This window comes from Cricetulus griseus, chromosome 2, assembly GCF_003668045.3.
Source record: "Cricetulus griseus strain 17A/GY chromosome 2, alternate assembly CriGri-PICRH-1.0, whole genome shotgun sequence".
Lineage (NCBI taxonomy): Eukaryota > Metazoa > Chordata > Mammalia > Rodentia > Cricetidae > Cricetulus > Cricetulus griseus.
This window is the reverse complement of record NC_048595.1, coordinates 436713242-436734598: the sequence shown is the minus strand read 5'-3', so window position 1 is coordinate 436734598 and position 21357 is coordinate 436713242. Positions and strand designations below refer to the sequence as shown.

Here is a 21357-nt window from a genome sequence, read left to right as displayed (position 1 = left end):
GCCAATGAAGAATTGAGGGGCAATGCCAACTTCCCAGGTTATCTTGGAATCATTTCTGAATGGATTGAGAGTTCCTAATACAGAAATAAAGAAATACCAAGGCACAGGGCTGTGTGTCTTAGTAAGATGTGTACTTATTGGTTCAGCAAGTGAGCAGCTGCATGTGCCTGGTACCAAAGTATGGAATTGTTCTCCAGTACTTCTAATGGGAAGCACTTGGGGACTTGGTATTAGAGTATAGTTGAGACCTTTACTGAAGGAAGAAGGAAGAATTCCTTTTCAATACAAAGTTGCTGTGACAGTTGGACCCCAGCCTGTTCAGCTGCCTCTGAGCGTGGGGATGACAGCTGCATTCAAAGCCATTTCGATGGACAGCACAGACATGCACCAGGAAGCGAAAGGAGAAAGCTATCCCTCTTCCTGTCCTTCTGGGGATGCTGAGCTCTAGGGCACCTCCTTTCCCTTGTCCAAGCTCACCACACATGAGAGTAGAATCCAGGCTTTCTCTGGTAGTTATCTTTTTTTTTTTAATATTTAAATTAGAAACAAGCTTCTTTTACATGTCAATCTCAGTTCCCTCTCCCTCCCCTCCTCCCCTGCCCTCCACTGACCCCCTGTCCCAATCCCTCTCTGCTCCCCAGGGAGGGGAGGTCTTCCATGGGGGATCTTCAAAGTCTGTCATATCATTTGGAGCAGGGCCTAGACCCTCCCCCGTGGGTCTAGGCTGAGATAGTATCCCTCCATGTGGAGTGGGCTCCCAAAGTTCATTTGTGTACTAGGGTAAATACTGATCTACTACCAGTCGAGAGGCTACCTTAAATGCCCTTCCCCTATAATGAGATTGATGACTACCTTATATGCCATCCTAGAGCCTTCATCCAGTAGCTGATGGAAGCAGAAGCAGACGCCCACAGCTAAACACTGAGCTGAACTCTGGAATCCAGATGCAGAGAGGGAGGAGTGATGAGCAAAGGGGTCAAGACAAGGCTGGAGAAACCCACAGAAACAGCTGACCTGAACAAGGGATTGCTCATGGACCCCAGACTGATAGCTGGGAAGCCAGCATAGGACTGTTCTAGACCCCCTGAATGAGGAGGTCAGTTTGGAGGTCTGGACAATCTATGGGGACACTTACCCTTTTTTATGTTTTAGTTTTTTTAAATTAATTTTACATACTGACCCCAGTTCCCCCTTCCATCCCCCCACCCCCCCTCAAACCATTCCCATCCTCAGAAAAGATAAGGCCTCCATGGGGAGTCAACAATGCCTGCACATTCAGTTGAGACAGGACCGAGGCTCCCCCTCCCCAAGGCTGAGCAAGGCATCCTACCGTATGGAATGGGCTTCAAAAAGCCAGCTCATACACTAGGGATAGATTCTGGTCCCACAAACAGACCAGGCTACAAAACTGTCACCCACATGCAGAGGGCCTGGTTCAGTCCCATGCAGACTCCCCAGTGTTGGTCTAGAGTTGGTGAGCTCCCACAAGTTTGGGTCAACTGTCTCTTTGGGTTTTCTGTGATGATCTTGACCCCTCCTTGCTTATATAATTCCTCCTCCTTCTCTTTGACTGGACTTCCTTAGCTCCTCAAAGAACCTCAGAAAGAACATTATTCATCTTCATATGGAAAAACAAAAAAACCAAGGACAGCTAAAAACAACCCTGTACAATAAAGGAACTTATGGAGGCATCACCATTTCTGACTTTAACTACTATAGAGCCATAGTCACAGAAACAGCTTCGTATTGGCATAAAAACAGACACATGGACCAATGAAATAGAATTGAAGACCCTGATATTAACCCACATACCTATGAATACCTGATTTTTTAATAAAGAAGTCAAAACTGTACAATGGAAAAAAGAAAGCATCTTCAACAAATGGTGCCGGCATAACTGGATGCCAACATGTAGAAGATTGCAAATAGATCCGTATCTATCACCATGCACAAAACTCAAGTCCAAGCAGATCAAAGACCCCAGCAAAAATTTAGGTACACTAAACCTGCTAAAAGAGAAAGTGGGAGGTAGCCTTGAACATGTCGGCATTGGAAACTTACTCTTTTCCATCCTCCCATAGCTCCAAACTCTGGGAGCTAGAGCCATGTGGTCCCATCCTAGCTGGAAAGTGTAGACTGCACTTTCTGATGATTTCACTGTATGGTCTTTTCCATCCCACCTCCTCAGCTGGCCTCTGAGGACAGAGGTATGCTTGATTCTCTAAGTGGAGACTGGCATCCTTTCCAACAAAGCCCCTTTGTGCCGCTTCTGCCTTCTCAGCCAGTGGCTGCATGCCATGCTAGCTCACCCTACTGCCTGGGTCCAGCATGGTACCGACTCCCTGATTTTAGGGCAGATGGAACATTATTTAGTCCCTCCACTAATGTGATAGTGGGATTACTTAAGGCTCCATTTTACATACCACACACCTCAGAGCAGCTTCTTACAGTCAGTGTCCCTCACAAAATCACTCAGCAGATACTGGGTGCCAGGCACTGGGGCTGGGGACATTCAAATGAACAAAATGGACAGGAAAAGAACTGGACCTCGCAGGCTTATATTATAATAGAGGAAGACAGAAAGCAATTTTTTAAAAATATGTTAAAAAATTTTAAAAATTTTTTTTAAAAAAAACAAGATGCCAGGTGTTTGGGGGAAAATAAAGTAGGAGAGGAGGAGTCACCGTGGCAAGGAGTGGAGACTGCGCTGTTAATGAGGACGCTTGGTTGGGACATCCTTATCAGAAGATAGTAACTGAACAAAGATAGGAAGCTCAGAGCATCCACAAGAATCAAGGCTTTCTGGGCTGAGGGCTAACTACTTATAAAGGCTCTGAGGCAGGGGGATGCCTGGAGGGCTGAAGAAACTACAATCAGCATGTCTGGAGACAATGGAGGAGGGAGGGGTAGATGCAGAAGCCCAAAGGCTGGAGACAGAAAATATAGGATAGTAAGGGTCCATGAAGACTTTGGGTTCTATTCTGAATCATTTGTTTAGCATCACTAAACGTCCGTTGGCTATACACAATGGATGGCAGGTGGGACTTGTTCTCTGTACTGGGTTACTAGGTATGAATTCCGGAGGGAGATTGGGTGGTCATTTGTGATTTTAACAATGATCGCCAGACATGGCACAGTTGGAGTCACAGAGTAAGCCCTCAATCGATATCCATGGAGTAGTTCTCTTCCTGTGCCTTTTTTTCTAAATATGTATTTGAGGGCTTGGGTGATGACTCAGGGGAAGTACTTGCCACACCAGCAAAATAAGTTTCGAGTCCAACCCCTCAAGCTATACCAGGTGGCTTGCTCCTGTGACCTCAGCACCACAAATGGATGGATCTCTGAAGATTTCCGACCAGATAGTTGAGCCAGAGCCCTTGGGATCAGTGGAAGAGCTGTCTCAAAGCAAAAAATGAAGAGTATTGAAGGAGGATACCTGACAGTGACCTTTGGCCTCTACACACATGTTCAAACACATGAGCATGAACATGTACAAACATATCACACACGAACAGATATGGAGGCACAGAAACAGCACATTTGAGGTGGTATTCATGATCTTAGTTTAATGCCTATGAATTTTTGCTGTCTGAAGAAATGGAATACTTACCCTTTGCTTGATACAAAGGGACTTTGGGACCTGATAATTTGATGTCATACCTGTGGAAATGAATTACAGGACTCATTCTTGCCTGGGCAGCAGGCATAGTGTTGTGCTGGTGTTTGGTGGCCCCTGTTCCTTCTCTACTCGTTCACATCCCAGCAGTGACACAGATTTAGGGTTGTAGGCTGTAAGGACGAGAGAGCTACACGGCAGTGTTCTTCTGGAGCTCTGTGTGGCCATGTGAAGGGTGTGGTGGGCATCACACCCAGTGGCCTCATGCCATAGGAAGGGTGGGTACATTCTCCTTAAAGTTCTTTGGAGGCTGTTGACTGAGCAGTGCCTGGTGTCTCTGTGAGGCGCCTGGGCCCCTCTGATAGTGAGATGTCTCAGCAGTTGGCTGTGATGCTGGAGCAGGGGGGTACAGAGTCTCTCTGTCCCCAGAATGGCAGTTTTCACCTCAATGACACCACTTCTCTCAGCTGCTTGATGGCAGCTTCAGCTTCTGGAATTAATTTCTATATTGATCCTTTCTGATCTAAATGCAGTTCTTTTTTTTTTTTTTGGTGCATGTATCCAATTTTTTCTTTGTGCCGAGGTCATCCTTGGATGATTTAAAAGTTGATTTCAGAAACATGGTTGTAATTGTCCCCTTTGTTCTAGCTAATTAAATCCTTCCATCCTCCTGTCAACTAATTCTTGAGGTGACACTCATTCCACTGGGCTGTTCTAAAATAAACTAGAAAGAAGCCAGTGTTGTGACTAAACACACCCCCCCACATCACATGCCATCCAAATATCAATCAATACATCCACATTTATTTCTTTCAACGTTTTTAAAAAGCCTTGCCATCTCTCTTGATGTGCTGGAAATAGATCAGTAAGTAGGGCACTTGAAAGTTCCTCATTCACAGAGCATCTTTTTTTTTTGTGGGACAGAGGGACAGGGATTCTTTTAAATTTCATAGTGAAGGAAGTTTGCACCTAGGGAGAGAACTGAATGTGGTGGAGTAGGGAGCCATTGCAGAGTCTGGGGAAGAGACCAAATGTGCCATGGCTCCAAGGTGGGGGAGGATTCGTATAGCCCAGAGAACTTTAGTCTACAAAGAAGGTATAAGGAAGAGTAGGGGGGGCAAACTCTGAGAAGAGGAAGGGACAAGATCAGGGAGGGCTGCGTCTTCTCAGAATGGTGAATGGGTTTTACTTTGTGTCTATAGAGTATAAATATTTAAAATTACTGACTGCTTTGATATTCTCTTCAGAGGCTAACTCATCGACTCTTAGGGACTCTGAGCAGCAATCACTGAGTGATAATGCAGAACTAATGTGGTATTTTTGGAGCTTCATTTCATTCAGTCCCTAATCCTCTTCCATCCCTGAAGGAGTCTGTTGGAAATTGTTTGATGAGCATAGTTAGCATAAGGAGAGCCATTTCTACCATGCAGAATTCTGACCACACATACTTGTGTGAACACATTTGAGCAAGACAACACAGAGTCCCTTTCTATGCCGTTGATTCTGTAGTGAACTCTATTCTGGAATCAGCTCTAAGAAGCTGGGGTGTAGCAGTTGTGACTGAATTTTCCTATATCTTGGGAACAAACTGTAACTGAATAGCACAGAGCATGAGCCCCAACACTGATGATAACACCAGAGAAGTAGGTGGTCCTTGTGCTACTCCTATTCTGTAGTATGTTTCCAGGTTCAAGCAAATGATCCTTAAGTGGTCAGCAGCGAGGAACTCAGAGATCAACATGAAGAAACATAGAACTGTCTCTTTAGTCTTTCCCTCTACTGAGACCCAGTTTTTCTCTGATGACCCTGCAGAGTGATGTGACCAAAAATTTCACAAAACTTACCTGACATTCCAGCCAAAGTCTATCATAGCAATAGACAGTCCTGGAAACCATTAATTGAATAACACTGTCTTAAAGATCTGCTCCAACGATCAGTAGGAAGTGGTGAGATACAGGCAAGCCAGAAATTGGACAACCATTTCTCATTCAGAAATCTTACAAAGGTTTAGGATGTGAAAAAGATTCCAATTTAGATCCATGAAGACGTTTGTCATGACTGGCAGCTGATGGCAAAGTCCTTTAGAAGGGGTCTTATTTTAAACTTTTTGTCTAAAAAAAAAAAATTCTACTCAGTGATGTATTTCAGTGATGGTTTAGGGTTTAGGGTTGGAGTAGGCTGTTCCTTATCGTGTTTCTCTTGCTGAGCTTCCACTATCTAAGATCAGTGTCCTGATGGGATGACCCAGGGAAGCAAAGGATTGTAGGTTCACAAGCAATGGTATTAAGAGAGTAGAGCTGTAAGCCAGGAAGCTAATTTCCTATCAGCAACATCACATTCCTTGTGAGGGAATAATTGACCCATTTATGGTCTCTTTTCAGTTTGTTGCAGATCCTTGTGCCAGCAACCCTTGTAACCATGGTAACTGCAGCAGCAGCAGCAGCAGCAGCAGCAGCAGCAGCAGCAGCGACAGCTACCTCTGCATTTGCAATGATGGCTATGAAGGTCTTAACTGTGAACAGCCACTTCCCAGTATTCCAGCCGCTGGCTGGACAGAGTCGATGGCACCCAGACAGCTTCAGCCTGTCCCCGCCACCCAGGAGCCCGACATAATCCTGCCCCGCTCTCAGGCAACTGTGACACTGCCAACCTGGCAGCCAAAAACAGGGCAGAAAGTTGTAGAAATGAAATGGGATCAAGTAGAGGTAAGAATATTCTATGCCATGTATTTTTCACAGAAGAAACCAGAAATGTCAAAACAATTCCAGTTGTCTTAATGTAAGCAATAAAAATAGAAGGTCTTTAGGTTAGTCACTGAGCAAAGCATGTATGCAACCTTACATCCATCTTTACTTGTATACATGACTTTTTCAGCACTGGGCATTGAACTCAGGACTTTACAGATGCCAGGCGAGTAAGTACTCTAACACAGATCTACCCTCTCTGTCCTTTCTCATTTTAGACAAGGTCTGGGTTGCTCAGGCTGACTTCTAACTTGCTATGCTGCCCAGGTGGGCATATGGCTCCCAAGTCCAGATTATATGATGATTTTGTGAGCAAAAAAAGGATTCAACAGAAATTTAAAATGAATTGAATTATTTCCTGGAATGATCTCTATGTACATTTTGTGCATTAATTTTGGAGTTTGGGAGCTAGTTCAATGTGTGTATGTGTGTGTGGGGTCACACAAGTCTGCCGTATCACAGAACCACACACTGTCGTCCCAATTGCCATGAATTCATGAGTGTGTGGTCCTGTCATGTCTCAGAAGACACTGTTTCACTCTGGTCCTCTCCAACCACTGGTTCTTATCATCTTTTCCCCCCTCCTCTGTAGAGGTCTTAAGACATAGTCCAGTCTGGCCTCAACTCACTATAGGGCCTAGACCAGCCTTAGATTTCTTTGGTCATCCTTAGTCCCCCAAGCGCTGACATGGCAGGCTTACACTATCACATGCTGCAATTAACTTAAAAATGTCTTTATTAGTGTATACTAATTGTAGATAATAATGAGTTTCTTATGGCATTTTTCATACATCTACATAATGTGTTTTGGTCATATTCATCCCCCATTTCTCTCTCTTGGCCTCTCCTGTAATCTCCCTCATCATCCCTACTGCCCCCCCCCCAGCATCCCCCACTCCCGTCTACTTTCATGTCTTTTTGTGTGTGTGACCTAGTCAGTTTAATCATGGTTGCCTAAATAGAGGATGGAAGAGAGTTTGTCTACAGGAGCATGGGTGCCGAGACAGTGGTTACACCACTGAACAAAATGTCCGTCCCACTCCCTTCCATCATTAATTGTGTGTAAATCTTGAGGTAGATGGGACCCCATGAGCCCCTTCCTCAGCCTGTTAGGATGCTGGCGGGCCCGATCCTGTGTAGACCTTGTATATGTAATCATGGCTACCGTGAGTTCAAGTGTGCAGTAGCCATGTTGTACCTGAAGGTCAGCATTCCCTTCACCCCTTCCTCTGACTCTTACATTCTTTCTGCCTCTTCAATGTTCCCTGGGCCTTTTAGAGGGGAGGAAGGGATGCTTTATATTTTGTCCAGCACCCAGCATACTTATTCTCTACTTGGAGTCTCTGCAGTTACTTCTGACCATCTGCGTGAACCGGTAATACACAATAGTGTAAGTTAAAAAATGTAGGCATGAGAGCTGGAAAGGTGGCTCAGCAGTTAAGAATGCTTGCTGCTCCTCCAGAGGACCTGAGTGAAGTTCCTGGCACCCAAATCAAAAGGCTCACAACTGCCTGTTACTTCTGCTCCAGGATCCCTGGTCTCTTCAGGCACTGTACTTACACACACACACACACACACACACACACACACACACACACACACACACACACACACTAAAAAAAATAAAGTCTGGCTGGACAGATGGTTCAACAGTTAAGAGCAATTGCTGCTCTTACAGAGGTCCTGAGTTCGGTTCCCAGCAACCACATGGTGATGCACAACCATCAGTAATGGGATCAGATTCCTCTTCTGGTTAGCATGAAGATATGTACTATGTACTCATATACTTAAAATACAAGAATAATTAAATCTTTTTAAAAATAAAGTCTTTAAAAATATAGATATAAACTGAATGTGGTGTTATACATTTGTAATCCCTGCACTTAAGAGGTTGAGGCTGGAAAAAACAAAAACAAAACCCAAAATTCTAGTTGGAGACTATAACTCAGTGGTAGAGCACTTGCCTCTGTACCACCCTGGAATCAGTTCCCAGCACGGGAAGAGTGTAGGGAAAGACAAAGGCAATTATCCCACTGTCAGTACCCTTACTACAGAGCTCCATTTCAAGGCCTCGTCATTTGCAGGCATGGAGGCTGCTTCTTCTAGGCAATAAGGGTTCTGCTAGTCTTCAGCTAGACCTGGTTAGTTCCGATTTGTTATCTAGTCCCCCCCCCTTTTTTTTTGGTTTGGTTTTACAAGACAAGGTTTCTCTGTATTGCTTTGGAGGTTGCCCTGGAACTTGCTCTGTAGACCAGGCTATCCTCGAACTCACAGAGATCCGCTTGCTTCTGCCTCCCGAGTGCTGGGATTAAATGTTAGCTAGTCCTTAGCAACTAGTCCTGGTTAGCTAGTCCTTAGCTAGTCCATTAGCTAGTCTTGTGCCTCTGTCCTTTAATCATTTAGTGCCTTCAGGATCAGCACAGAGCAGGAACCAGGGACTAACTGTCAAAGGAAGTGGCTGCAGTGACATCCCACTGTCTTCACTGAAGCTTCCATTTATCAGTTAACAATCCTGCCCATTTGTAGACTGCTTTCTGCAAAGCTACCCGCCATAAAACAAAATGGCAGTGCTTTCCATTTGAGTCTCCAAGGTTCTAGGTGTCCCCTTCATGGTCGGGTGACAGTGTCATCACTGAGCAAAACAGAAGGGGCACAGCTTGTGGATTTTATGTTATATTTGCTCCTGGGTAATGGGTCTTCTCTCTTCCAGGTGGTACCTGATGTTGCCTGCGGAAATGCCAGCTCCAATAACTCTGCAGGTGGCCGCCTTGTGTCCTTTGAAGTGCCACAGAACACCTCTGTAAAGTAAGAATTTTCTTGGATCAAACCTGCTAAGAAGAATGCTATGCCCAGTGTGCTGGGGGAGGGGGTATCTACCATGCATCTGGGTGTTGATGGCCAGTCTAGTGGGAATCTTGAATGAACCCCATATGGGAACCTGGCTTATGCCACTCAGAAAACAAGAATAAGGAGGATTGGAGGATTGAAGGATTAGGGGCTGGCCAGCTGCGCAGGTGCAGTGGGCTGGGGCTGGGCAAGTTGGAGCTGACAGAAGAAACCCAGAAGCCTTAGGAGAGATTTGGAACCTGTCACCTCATCTCCCAGATGACTTTTGCTTCTAAAAATTTTAATGGACCATTAAATTCTATTGTGTAATTTGCTACAAATTAAAAAATCTACATATTATAACTTTTTCTTTCAAGGCAAGCATCTTAGGGAAAGCGTCCGGTTGGCTCTAAACTTAGGCTTTTGAGTGACAGACAGACTGCCCATTGTCTCCTGGGAGATGAAAGAGAGACACAGGAAAGCAGCTGTGGCTGAGCAGCCACCTGATGTGTATGGATGACACATAGACACGGGGAGGCTGGCGTCTGCCCGGGTTGGGGGGGGCACACAGCTGGGAGTCGGAAGGAGCCAATCCCAGATTGTTTCAGACACACTGTTTGCCCTTCTTTGTTGCAATTAATTGCCCCCCTTCCTGCCCTAGCCCCCACCCTCAGTCCCCAGGGGACTTTAAGGCGAGAGACATGTGGCTCTGACGGGCTAGTTCTGTGCATTGGCTCTCTCCGTTGTATGCCTTGGCTCACTATCCACCTATCCCATGGGTACTGACCAACTTTGCCTGTCTGGTGTTCCCAGCAGTGAGCTCACTGACAATGTCTGCCAGAGGGACCTCATTAAACTCACCCTGCACCTCCCCACCTCCTCCTCCAACCCAAGCAATGAGGTCACCTTGACAGAAGAGAGCCTAGATAGGCACTGAAGGTTTTAGAGGAATGTCCCCACAGGCAGAGGTGGAGTATGAGGTCGCTCCCAGCTCTACCAGTAGGGGGAACCCCATGTTTAGGGTTTCAAAGTACCTTCCATAGCTGCAGGTCTGGAGGTTGGGAGCTGGCTTGAGGGAAACACGGGAGTTCACTATTTTTTTAAGTAGCTCACGTGTCTGCTCTTGTAGTGGCATCTTCAAGCTCTTTCTTGTGTTGGTCACATCATCCACTGTCATAATCTTTCTCAGTAGTCCTACTCTCTAACCTCATTTAGGGCTTCCTTTTCTTCCTTCTCAACAAATCTGATGTTCCCTGGACCTCTCTTGGGTGGGTGGAAACCACGGTATGACCCAGGCTGAGCAAGAGGGGAATGGCCCATGATCTACTGGCACCCTGAATTCACATATGGGTGTTAGTAGCCCCTGATAGTGTACTTTCACTTATGAAGCCAGTCATTTACCAAGATGTTATTGAGCTCTGTGCTACAACTGGGGAGCTTGTGCTGGGGGAGCAGCCATGTGGGGTGGGCTGACCGAAGGATGTAGGAACTGGGTCCTCTAAAGTACAAGGAGAACAAGCAGCTGCTGGCATCATAGGAAGGGCCTGGGGTTCCATAGCAGAGGTGATGCATAGGCTAGGGGCATAATTCCCACGGGAGCACCTGTGGTGGTGGCCAGGTAAAATCCTGGGAAGAGATGTAAGTAGCTTGTTGATGCTGGAGTACTGGGTGGCAGGGATGCAGATGCTGGGACTAGAGCTGAGAGGGAGTTGGCAGGAGTTCACTGGCTTTAGAAGATGCTGGATCTTATCCTGAAAGCCTTGGGAAGATAGAAAGGCCTGACACACTGCTGGCTGTGATAGCTTGTCTCAGAAGGATAGGTTGGATTGCAGTATGCATCTATGATAAATTTAATCAGGATTTATCTTATTTCTCTGTAAAAGACCCCAACCTGCCCTTTATTATTCGTTATCATTAGCAAAAGATGGAGTACTGACTAGCCACTTTGTGGTAGACTTTGAACAAGTGGGGGCAGGGTGGATGCTTCCAGTAAGAGTGGTTACTTTAGCGTGTAGAATGTGGACACTTGCTTATACAACCATTCCTTTGATTTCTTGACACTTTGTGTGGATGTACAGGCCATCTGTATCTTCATCTTGGACCTGCTGAATCGGTTCTGAGATGCGTTTTAGGAAGAGCGATTTTGTATTGATCTGTTTCTTTGTTTTCAGAATTCGGCAGGATGCCACCGCTTCACTGATCTTGCTGTGGAAGGTCACAGCCACAGGCTTTCAACAGTGCTCCCTCATAGATGGACGAAGCGTGACACCCCTCCAGGCTCCAGGGGGCCTTGTCCTGCTAGAGGAGATGCTGGCCTTGGGACCAAATCACTTCATTGGTGAGTTATCGAAACCTTGTCCACCCCATGTCTGACTCAGCCCAACCTTGGTTTGGTGTTTAGCGATGGTCCATAGGAATTATGTCTGGAGGAGATGGTGTGAATTCTTGACCACTACTGTATGTCCTCCACTTGACCACTGAACTATGGTCAGAACATCCTTCTAACACAGCATTTCTGGCGTGACTTTATGTGGGAAGGGCATGGGTGCTGGAGTTCAGGAACTGTGCTCTGAGTACTGACTCAGAAGTAACAGTGTGTGTATGTCTGCTCTCTTGTGGTGTCCTAATTCCCGAGTCCATTGCTCTCCCATGCATCACTGCTAATTTGTTGAACCTTTCTATCTCTGCAATTTTTACCTTCTCTAAACTACCACATTGCCAGGAAGTTGTTCTCAAATTCCTCTGTCCTGCAGAGCAAACAGTCTGATTCATAAGAGAAGCCATCAGCCTTCCTCTAGCCTTTCCCAGCCACTTTCTGCTCCTCCAAGGGCAGCCTTTCCCCTGGGTCACTGTTCTGACCATATACTGCCAGTTAGCTCCATCTGTCGATCAGAGTATACTATCTCTGTAGTTGGAACTTCACTCTTGCCTGTTAATGTCACTGACTGAAGGCACTGGGGACTTCTTTTTTTTTTTTTTTCAGAATTCAAGTTTAATAGACACTAAAAAAAGAACAGGTATATCAGACAGTCTACCTACAACACAGCTCAGGCCATTCCCGATAGTGGAAGAAAGGCTAACCACCCCAGCACTGTAGGAAAGGCATGTCTCGGATCACACATTTTGTTTTGTGTTTGAGCACAAAGAGTGTAAGAGATTTTCTTCTGGTGCAGCCTGGCAGAAAAATGGCCCCAGTGCTCACTTCTGCTTAGAGAAATATTCTTTGCTCTTTTGGACATCAGGCTTGATGGTATCACTGCCAGGTTTCCAGCCAGCTGGGCACACTTCACCATGTTTGTCAGTGAACTGGAAGGCCTGGACTAGTCTCAGAATCTCATCCACAGATCTTCCAACAGGAAGATCATTTATAGTGATCTGTTGAAGGATACCTTTATCATCGATAATAAAGAGGCCCCTGAAAGAGATTCCTTCATCAGCCTTTAAGACTCCATAATCTTGAGCAATGGTGCGCTTGGGATCTGATACCAAAGGAATGTTCATGGGTCCCAATCCTCCTTGTTTCTTGGGTGTATTAATCCATGCCAGATGACAAAAGTGAGAATCCACAGAAGCTCCAGTCACTTGACAGTTGAGTTTCTTAAATTCTTCTGCCCTATCACTGAAAGCAATGATCTCAGTGGGACACACAAAAGTAAAATCAAGAGGGTAAAAGAAGAATACGACATATTTCCCTCTGTATTCACTTAGGCTGATGTCTTTGAATTGTCCGTCTGGCATAACAGCTGTGGCTTTGAAGTTGGGGGCAGAATACCCAATTTTTGCATTTCCTGACAACCTCTTGCTATCAGCAGGGCCGAGTCACAGGTCTCCGACAGGAAAACAAGTAAGGCGAGGGAGGAAGACGACCACTGTGGACTTCTTAACAGTCTATTCCATTTTATCATTTTAGTTTGGAGACACAAGTTCAAGTTCAGAACTCACTCGTCAGAGTCCGGTACACCCAAACCTCTTGTTCCTGCTGTTAGTACCTTCTATCGTCCAACGGTCCTCCCCAGGAGGATGGAGTCAGGCCACAGTTGTCTCAGGGGAAGTTGGAGTGGTTACATGTTATAATGTATACGAAAAGGCAACGTTACAAATGTTAGGGATTATTCCTGGGTGATTTCTTTATTTTTTTCTGAGATATACTATAAATGAATCGAAAGTATGTGTTGAGGTTTATTCTCCAAGACATGAGCTTGAAGAAGATATTATAATGGAGGTAAAGGCTAAGAGGAAAGGGTGCAGCTTTATTTAGTAGTGTGCAGGGCAGTTTGCTTTTTGAGTCACTTTCCTCTCATGAGAACATCCCTTTTCAAGTTTTGGCAATCCAGATATGAGAAGCAGGACTTTCACTGGATGGAGATAAGGTCCAAAGACATTTTAAGGAATGGAAATGGCTATAAAAAGAGGAGAGACATTGGATTTCAGATCAAGGTTTGACTATCAAGATGTGTTCTAGATAAACAGAACTTGGGTGCTGAAGTATTTGTCAAGATGCAAATAAGAATTTGATTCCCCAGCACATTCCGGGGAACTGTTAGTTAATTCTGTATGTGTTGTAACAATTTATCTAAAAAGGAAGTAGTGGGTGTATTGTGATAAATGATTTTATTTTATATTTCTGATATTTATTTATGTGTGTGATTGTATGGGTGCAGACATGCCACATGTAAAGGTTGGAGGAGAGCCTGGAGAAGTGGATTCTCCTCTCTCCTTTCACTCTGTGGGTCTCAGGATCCAATCAGGCTGGCAAGACTCTGAAGCAAGTGACTATTCCCACTGAGCCATCTCAATGACCCCAAACCATTTTTTTCATAGTGATCTTAAGTTTTCCCCCTTAGTGGAGTAATTGCTCTTCTGTGACAGAGAACTATGTAGTATTTCAAGAAAGCATACGAAGCATCACCACACTTTAAAATATCATTGATGTTCTGAGAAGGTATGTGTTTGAAATATTAGCTGACATTTCTTGTCACTTTTTGTGTTACTACAGGTGGAGACTAATATTGGAAGTGTGGGTTAGTACAGAAGGACTCACTAGTGTTACTGTGGACTTATTCTTTGGAGATGGGAGAGATTTTTGTGAGCTCGTGTACAAGCTGAGCTCATGATGCCAATGAAAAATTCATAGAAAATATTTCTCATTCAAATGCAAAAGGGATAACTTAAAAATTAACTTCATATGTTATTAACTAAGGGACCCTTCCCTTCAGATTATACTTTAGGTCACCAGTTCTCAACCTTCCCAATGCTTTGACCCTTTAATACAGTTCCTTAATGTTGTGGTGACCCCCAACCATAAAATTATTTCATTGCTACTTCATGACTATAATTTTGCTACTGTTAATGAATCATAATATAAATGCCTAATATGCAGGATATCTGTGATCCCAAAAGAGTTCATGACCCACAGATTGAGAACCCCCTGCTTTAGGTTCTCATGAAGAGATAGATGGTAATTTTGGATAACATTATTTCCATACACCATTTTGTCACTTTGGATATATGGAGTCTGATGTCTTTTAACCTTGTCAGTGTTTTACTTGACTGGTCAATAGACACCACAGTTTTCTAGTATTGGTCTCTTTAGCAATGTTCTAGTTTTTTTAAAAAATATTTTTAAGATTTATTTATCATGTATACAGTGCATGCCAGAAGAGGGCACCAGATCACATTACAGATGGTTGTGAGTCACCATGTGGTTGCTGGGAATTGAACTCAGAACCTCTGGAAGAACAGTCAGTGCTCGTAACCCCTGAGCCATCTCTCCAACCCCCCCCCCCAAATTAATTTAAAAAACGTTATGTGTATGTGTACTTGTGTCTGTGTATGTATACCACATGTGTGCTGGTACCCAAAGTGGCCAGCAGAAGGCTTTGGATTTCCTGGAGCTAGAGTTACAGGTGGTTGTAAGTCACCTGACCTGTGTTCTGGGTCCTCTGGGTAAACATCGAGAAAGGTTTATTTATTTATTTATTTTTGTTTTTGTTTTGGGTTTTTGAGACAGGGTTTCTCTGTGGCTTTGGAGGCTGTCCTGGAACTAACTCTTGTAGACCAGGCTGGACCCAAACTCACAGAGATCCACCTGCCTCTGCCTCCTGAGTGCTGGAATTAAAGGCATATGCCACCACCCGGCTGGCCCAAGCACTCTTAACACAATTTTCAGCCCTGTGTTTGTCTCTTTGAAGGTAGCAGGTAGCCCTGTTTCATGCTCTTCCGAGTTAACACATGGCCAGCTCCCCATCTGGAGTAACAACAGGGTTCTGTCTGTACACTGCCAACCTCTTCATGCAGTCTTTTTATCTTAAAGGAACAAGACAGACCTTCAGTCATCATTTCAGAAGCTTCATGCTTATTACATGGACATGTATTTAATACTCTTCTTGTTTTGTTAAGAGAAGTTGCTTATTAAAAACCTTCTTTCACAGGTCTGGGGAGATGGCTCATTTGGTAAAGTGCTTGCCACATAAACACGTGGAACCAAGTTTGATCTCCAATAACCACATAAAAGGCTGGGTATGTCTGTGCATGCCTGTAGTCCCCCCACTACAGAGGTGGAGACCCAAAGATCCCTAAGGCTTTGTGACCAGCCAGTGTAGTTGAATTGACAAGCTCCAGGTTCAGAGAGAGAACGTGTCTCAAAAAATAAGGTGGAGGGTGATTGAGTAAGACACCCGGTGTTTACCACTGGCTTTCATACAAACACTTGTGAGCTGGCCTGGAATTTGCTATGTTGACCAGGTTGGCCTTGAACTCACAGAGATCTGCCCTCTACTGCCTCTTGAGTGCTGGATGGCCTCCTTCCATTTTTTTTTTTTTTGCATGGGTTCTGAGGTGCACCTCAGGTCATCAGGCTTACATGGCAAGTGCTTTTACCCATGGAGACATTTCACCACCCCTTATAGTATTTTTTCCATGTGGTATTTCAGTACATGAATATATTGTACAGTGTCTAACCAGGCTGACTGTCTCTATCTCATCAAGCATCTATTTTGACTACCAATGGTCAAAACCCTCTGTTCTGCTCTTCTGTGGAGTTTATTGCAGTAAGTCCAATGTTCTATTATGGAGGATTGTACATAATGTATGCTCTTTGGTCCTAGTTCACAATTCCCACATTTAACATTGTTTTACAGTTTTCCTTCATTACCATTGTCTTATTAATATTTATACTGTGTCATGGGAAGAAGGAAAGAGATAATGTGATGTCTGTGAAGTAGACACAGACGCTTCCTGCTGTGCCTCTTCCATCAACCTCTTCCCCAAGTTGTCATCAAATCCTGATGTCTCTGCCCTCTGCTTAATTATCCCTTCTGTTCCCCAAACATGCCCCCTTTCAAATATGTAATTGGCTTTATGCAATGTTTGAGGGTAAATAACTCAGTAACCTTTGTTTAACGCTGTCTACTCTGCAGGGAACACCAGCAGCGCTCATTAGCTCTCTAGTGATCCATTCGGCTCGTGGTTTGTACTTCCACAGTCAAGTTCATTGCTCCAGTCCTAGTCTGGTAAAACACAGTGACTTGCTTGCTGGTCTTGAACGTGGTGTTTATGTTTCATTTGAAGTTGCTTGGTGACTGGGGGGTGATGGATTATCTAGGGGTAAGAACCAAGCTAGCCTTCTAGGGGTGTGGCCCCTGTTAGGATGTTGTGGAAGGAATGGATTTAGCGCTTCCTTGGGGTGAAACCACACAGGATCCCTTCCTCAGACTTTCCCCTCTCACGCCTCTTCTCAGGCAGCCTTCTCTCCTTTTGGATGACAAAAATTGGCTGTGCTCCATCGCTGCCCAAATCAGCCCCATCTGGATAGCCATCCTCCAGCGTTCTTTACCTTAGATGCCAAAGCCATCTTCCGGACCCCATTTACGCCTCCTCTCACCATACAATACCCAAACAATAAAATCATCCTCTTTGGAGTCTTTCAGAAGGAAACTGACTAGCCAAAGCTTTTTCTCTTTGTGGGTCCTCCGAAAATCTCCATGAATTCTCAAAAACAAAACAAAAAACAAAACAAAACAAAACAAAAAAACCAAAAACCAAAAAACCCTCCCTTAACTCTTGTACTATCATTATAATGTTTACCTGTGTGTTTATGTACGTGTGTGTGCATGTTTGTGTTTGTGTGTACATGTGTGTATGTGTCTATGCATATATGCATGTGGAGGCCAAAGTCAGCTTCAAATGCTGTTACTCATGCACTATTCACCTTGTGTTTTGAGATATGGTCTCCAAGATTTTAGGTCAGCTTTGGGAAGTATACGTGATCACACCCAGGACGACCTTGAGCTCCTGATCCTTCAGTCTCCATCACTCATGTCCTGAGATTATAGTCACCACACTTAGTTTATGTAATAGTGGGGATGGAGTCAAAGGCCTCGCATACACTAGACAATCAAAATACCGGCTGAGCCACATCCTAGCACAGGGCTTCCGAATCTGTGGCTGGATTGCTGCTTACTCTTCCGGGAAGCTCAATGGTCCCAGCCCTACAAACACACTGTGTATTCTTCCCATCCAGTAAGCACATCCTCCCCCAGCTCCAACACCCTTTCTTTCTTCCAGCTCTTTCATACAATGTCTGCACCACCATCTTTTGTCTCTCTTCCCCTCTGACAGCTGCACTGGCAGCTGGCATCCCACAACTGAAGAATGAACCATCTCCATTCCCCTCCCCACTGTTTTTGGTGTGTTGGTTCTATGTATTATATGGACTGTGGATGTCTAGAGAAGAGGGCCCATGTCACGGCTGCTTGCGGTCAGGATGGCCAAGGGTGGTCACCTGCCAGGTAAAATTCGCTTGCACATCAGTGATTCCCTCCATAAATGCCACTTGAAGGAAACTTCCAGCTGCAAAATGTCAGTCTTAAGAATTCTTTGTAGACTTTCAGAACCCACCTCTATGACATTTAAATGCCCTCTTTTTTTCATTACATTAAAAGAATTTTAGAGGATCAAATGCAAAGAAAAAAAAAGAGAGAAAAAGAAAGTTTTGATTTTTCTTATGGGAATGCTACACTTTGCCGTTTTAAGGTTTCTTGCTCGGGAGGTCAGGCTAGGAAAGGTTAGGAAGGTAGACTCATTAACATCTTCTTTTGATGAAAACCTTAAGATTCAAAACTGAAAATGCAAAAATGGCACCTTTTCATGGTCATCTTAAGAGTGCGATTGCATGAGGTCTATTGAGTTTCTATAGTAGAAGTGGGGAGAAGACCCCCGAACTTAGACGTGTTAAAATAAAAGTAGTTATTAAAGACCCAGAGCAGAGGAAGTGCAAAATTGCCCACCCCATGCATAATTTAGGTAAATTCTTTGCTGTACTCACTTAGTTCATTAGAAGATGGCTATGAAGAACAAGCTGTTTTTAAACCAAAACCACATTTCAATACCATCAGCAAGGAGGGTCTTAAAAGTGTTCTTTTCATGATTGAGTATTAATATGCAAAAGAAGACTTAGCCTTGAACTTCACGTTTTTCAAGTACTGTCATGACCGCCATCATTTTTTGTTGGTACCCATGTTGATTGTGGTGATGAACCGAGCATACTGTATGGAGTTCCACCATGGACATGCAAGGTGCCTCAGCTGGCAGGCTGAGGTTTCAGGGTCCTGCTGTGATGGGATTGGGGCAAGGGGTTAAAAATAAAAGGAAGTGTTTCTCTCACTTTCTACGATAGTCCCAGGAAGCAGGCTCTTTAGCTAGTGGACCTGGTAGGTCTAAAAGAGAATCTTTCCAATTCCTCAGGGGATTCTTTAAGGGCACTTAAAAATGTGGAGAAGTCTGCTAGGGTAGAGTAAAGCCTGTTTAAGCCTACATGTGACGTCACCTACTGCGTGAAGTCAACCAAGTGAGGCTCTAAGGGTGTCTGCTATTGTTGAGAATTTCAGAGAGTGAGCTGCTGACACTTTGGAATCTGCCCCCGGGGTGTCAGGTTGGGGATTTTCTTGGTTCCATGCAGCAAGCATAAGGTTTTCCCTGCCCTTTCTCTGCCTCTCCAGTCTGCCTCATTCTCCTTCCTTCTTCCTCAGCTTCTATTAAAAAGTAAAGAGAGTAGGATTTATGTATAAATCAACTTGGAAAAATTAAAAACTAATGAATGCTTTTTATATTTTATGGATTTATTTGTTGGTTTTAGGCAGGACCTTACTATGTAGCTCTGGTTGGCCCAAGACCAGGCTGGCCTTGCCCTCACAGAGATCCATCTGCCCCTGCCTCCTGAGTGCTGGGGTTAAAGATGTTCTCCACCATGTCTGGCTACTGTTATTTTATTCCAGATTTTACCTGAAGATTTTTGACTTCAAACAAACAAGCAAGCAAGCAGACAAACAAACAAACAACAATGTTCCCTGGGGCTCTGGCCAGCTGACCTCCAGAAAGTTTCCTTAGCTTCTGTCAGTGGCAATTTCAACCAGGATAGTAATTTTCCAATTATTCTTCTCAGCCGAATTTCTGGGCTACTGCAGTTTCTCTTCCCTTTCTTCTTTCTTAGGAGCCAGGGCAAGAGGGAGGGATGGAGGAGGACACAGGAGACCAGAGGGAGGAGGAGGGAGCAAGGGCCAGAACTGAGGGATGTGGAGAAGCTCAGAGTGCTCAGTGTATAAACTCACTGGACAATGGTTTTCTTTCAGAGAAATAAAGGGGTTTCCCATCTCTTTGACAAGATAAAAGGCTGTATTGTTTATTTCTTATTATGAAAGAAGAGATGGGAAGAAGGCAGAGGAAATGGGAATTTACTTCCTCGCAGCTCCCTCCGTTGATAGCCATTGTTAGCGTTCTGTGAGGTCTGCTCGTAGATTCCTTCCTGTGTCATGGCGTGCATGCACAGACTGAGGTTTAGAAATGAGACCATGTTCATGGGTGCACTGGTTTTCTGCTTTTCCCACTTCATGTCTTATTGCTGTTCCTTTATGTAAGTGGATAGAAATTTATAGCATTATTTTAATGGTTGTATGGCAGTTTGTTGAATCAAAATATAATTTATTTAACCAATATGCTAGTGTTGAACAATTATTAAACAATATCCCCCTTCTCTCCCATTCCCTTCCTCCCTCCCTCCCTTCCTTCCTTTATTCCCTTTCCCCTCCCTCCCTCCCTGCTTTCCTTCCTCCTTCTCTCCTTCCCTTTTCTTCCCCATTCCCATTCATTTCCCCTCACTCCTTTCCTTCCTGCTCTCATGCCTTTCTTCTCTCCATCCTTTCCCTCCTTCTCCCTCCCTCTCGCCCTCTCTCCCTCCCCCACCCTCCATCCCTTCCTTCTTTTTAGCTCAAATTTCAAGCATAATTGTAACTGTAGCTTGGTGTCATCTCATGACATATGTGAGATTAAATTCTACAATCCAGTATTTTCTAGATCAAAAGGGGGCTCAGTTGCAATGACAGTTTTTGATACAGATCATCAAGTTGTCCTTAACTTTCGTCCTGTTCCTACTCATGGCAGCAGATGGACGTACTGCAGAAAGCCAGCATAGTCCACTGTGTAACGAGAGGCTGTTTGGATACAACTCAACATTCTCACACACCTCTCAGCATTTCCTCAGCAGCCTGTCTCGTGAGATCTCTTCCAGAGGGAAAGTGGACCCAACAGTTTCCAGAAAAGGAGAACTTTAAGTTGCAATATCCTCTTAGGAGAATGGTCATTGTCTCAGTCAGTGTTACATTTGTATGTTGGAGTAAATGTGAAGAAGCAGAGGGGAGGGGCGAGACCAAGCGCTCACCTGTTCTCAAGGCACCATCACACCATCCAGCTCTGGGCATGGGTGTCACATGACATGGAGACCTTCAGTCCCTGACTGCTGTTCCCACCTTCTGCACTGATTTCACTTTCTCTCTACGGTCTCCCAAAGGTAGATATTTAAGTTCCTTCTGTCATAGACCTCTTACAGGGTCAGGAAGCTTCAAGAGAATGCTGCAAAGCATGTTCCTTAAAAGACAGACATTTGGAAAACCTGTTAGGGAGGCTTAGGAGAGGAACACCGAGTTTTTCACACAATCCTGATTGTTGGAATTTTTTTTCAAAGGTTGTGGGTATAAACCTCAGAGTAGTAAGTTAATAGACTGAAGTAGGTCATCTCAGAAAGGGAAAACTGTCCAGCCCTGGGGAAGGGGATTAAGTTTCCAGAGGCCTCTCTTGCATTCTCATGTCTGAGACTCCCCCTGACATTTGAGTTTCTGA

At 44.5% G+C, this 21357-nt stretch overlaps 2 protein-coding genes across 2 annotated transcripts in view; one reads left to right on the top strand and one right to left on the bottom strand.

The window, feature by feature from the left end:
• Positions 1–21357, top strand: part of Dner (delta/notch like EGF repeat containing) — a 287027-nt gene that overhangs the window by 107321 nt on the left and 158349 nt on the right. The window contains exons 2-4 of the mRNA XM_035441073.1: positions 5998–6321; positions 9071–9165; positions 11358–11524. Coding sequence (XP_035296964.1) covers positions 5998–6321; positions 9071–9165; positions 11358–11524 — 586 coding nt within the window. The remainder of the gene's footprint in view (positions 1–5997; positions 6322–9070; positions 9166–11357; positions 11525–21357) is intronic.
• Positions 12298–12939, bottom strand: LOC113833620 (peroxiredoxin-1-like). Its single transcript, XM_035441074.1, has one exon. The coding sequence runs from the start codon at positions 12922–12924 to the stop codon at positions 12385–12387; it is 540 nt and encodes a 179-aa protein (XP_035296965.1). The 5' UTR covers positions 12925–12939; the 3' UTR covers positions 12298–12384.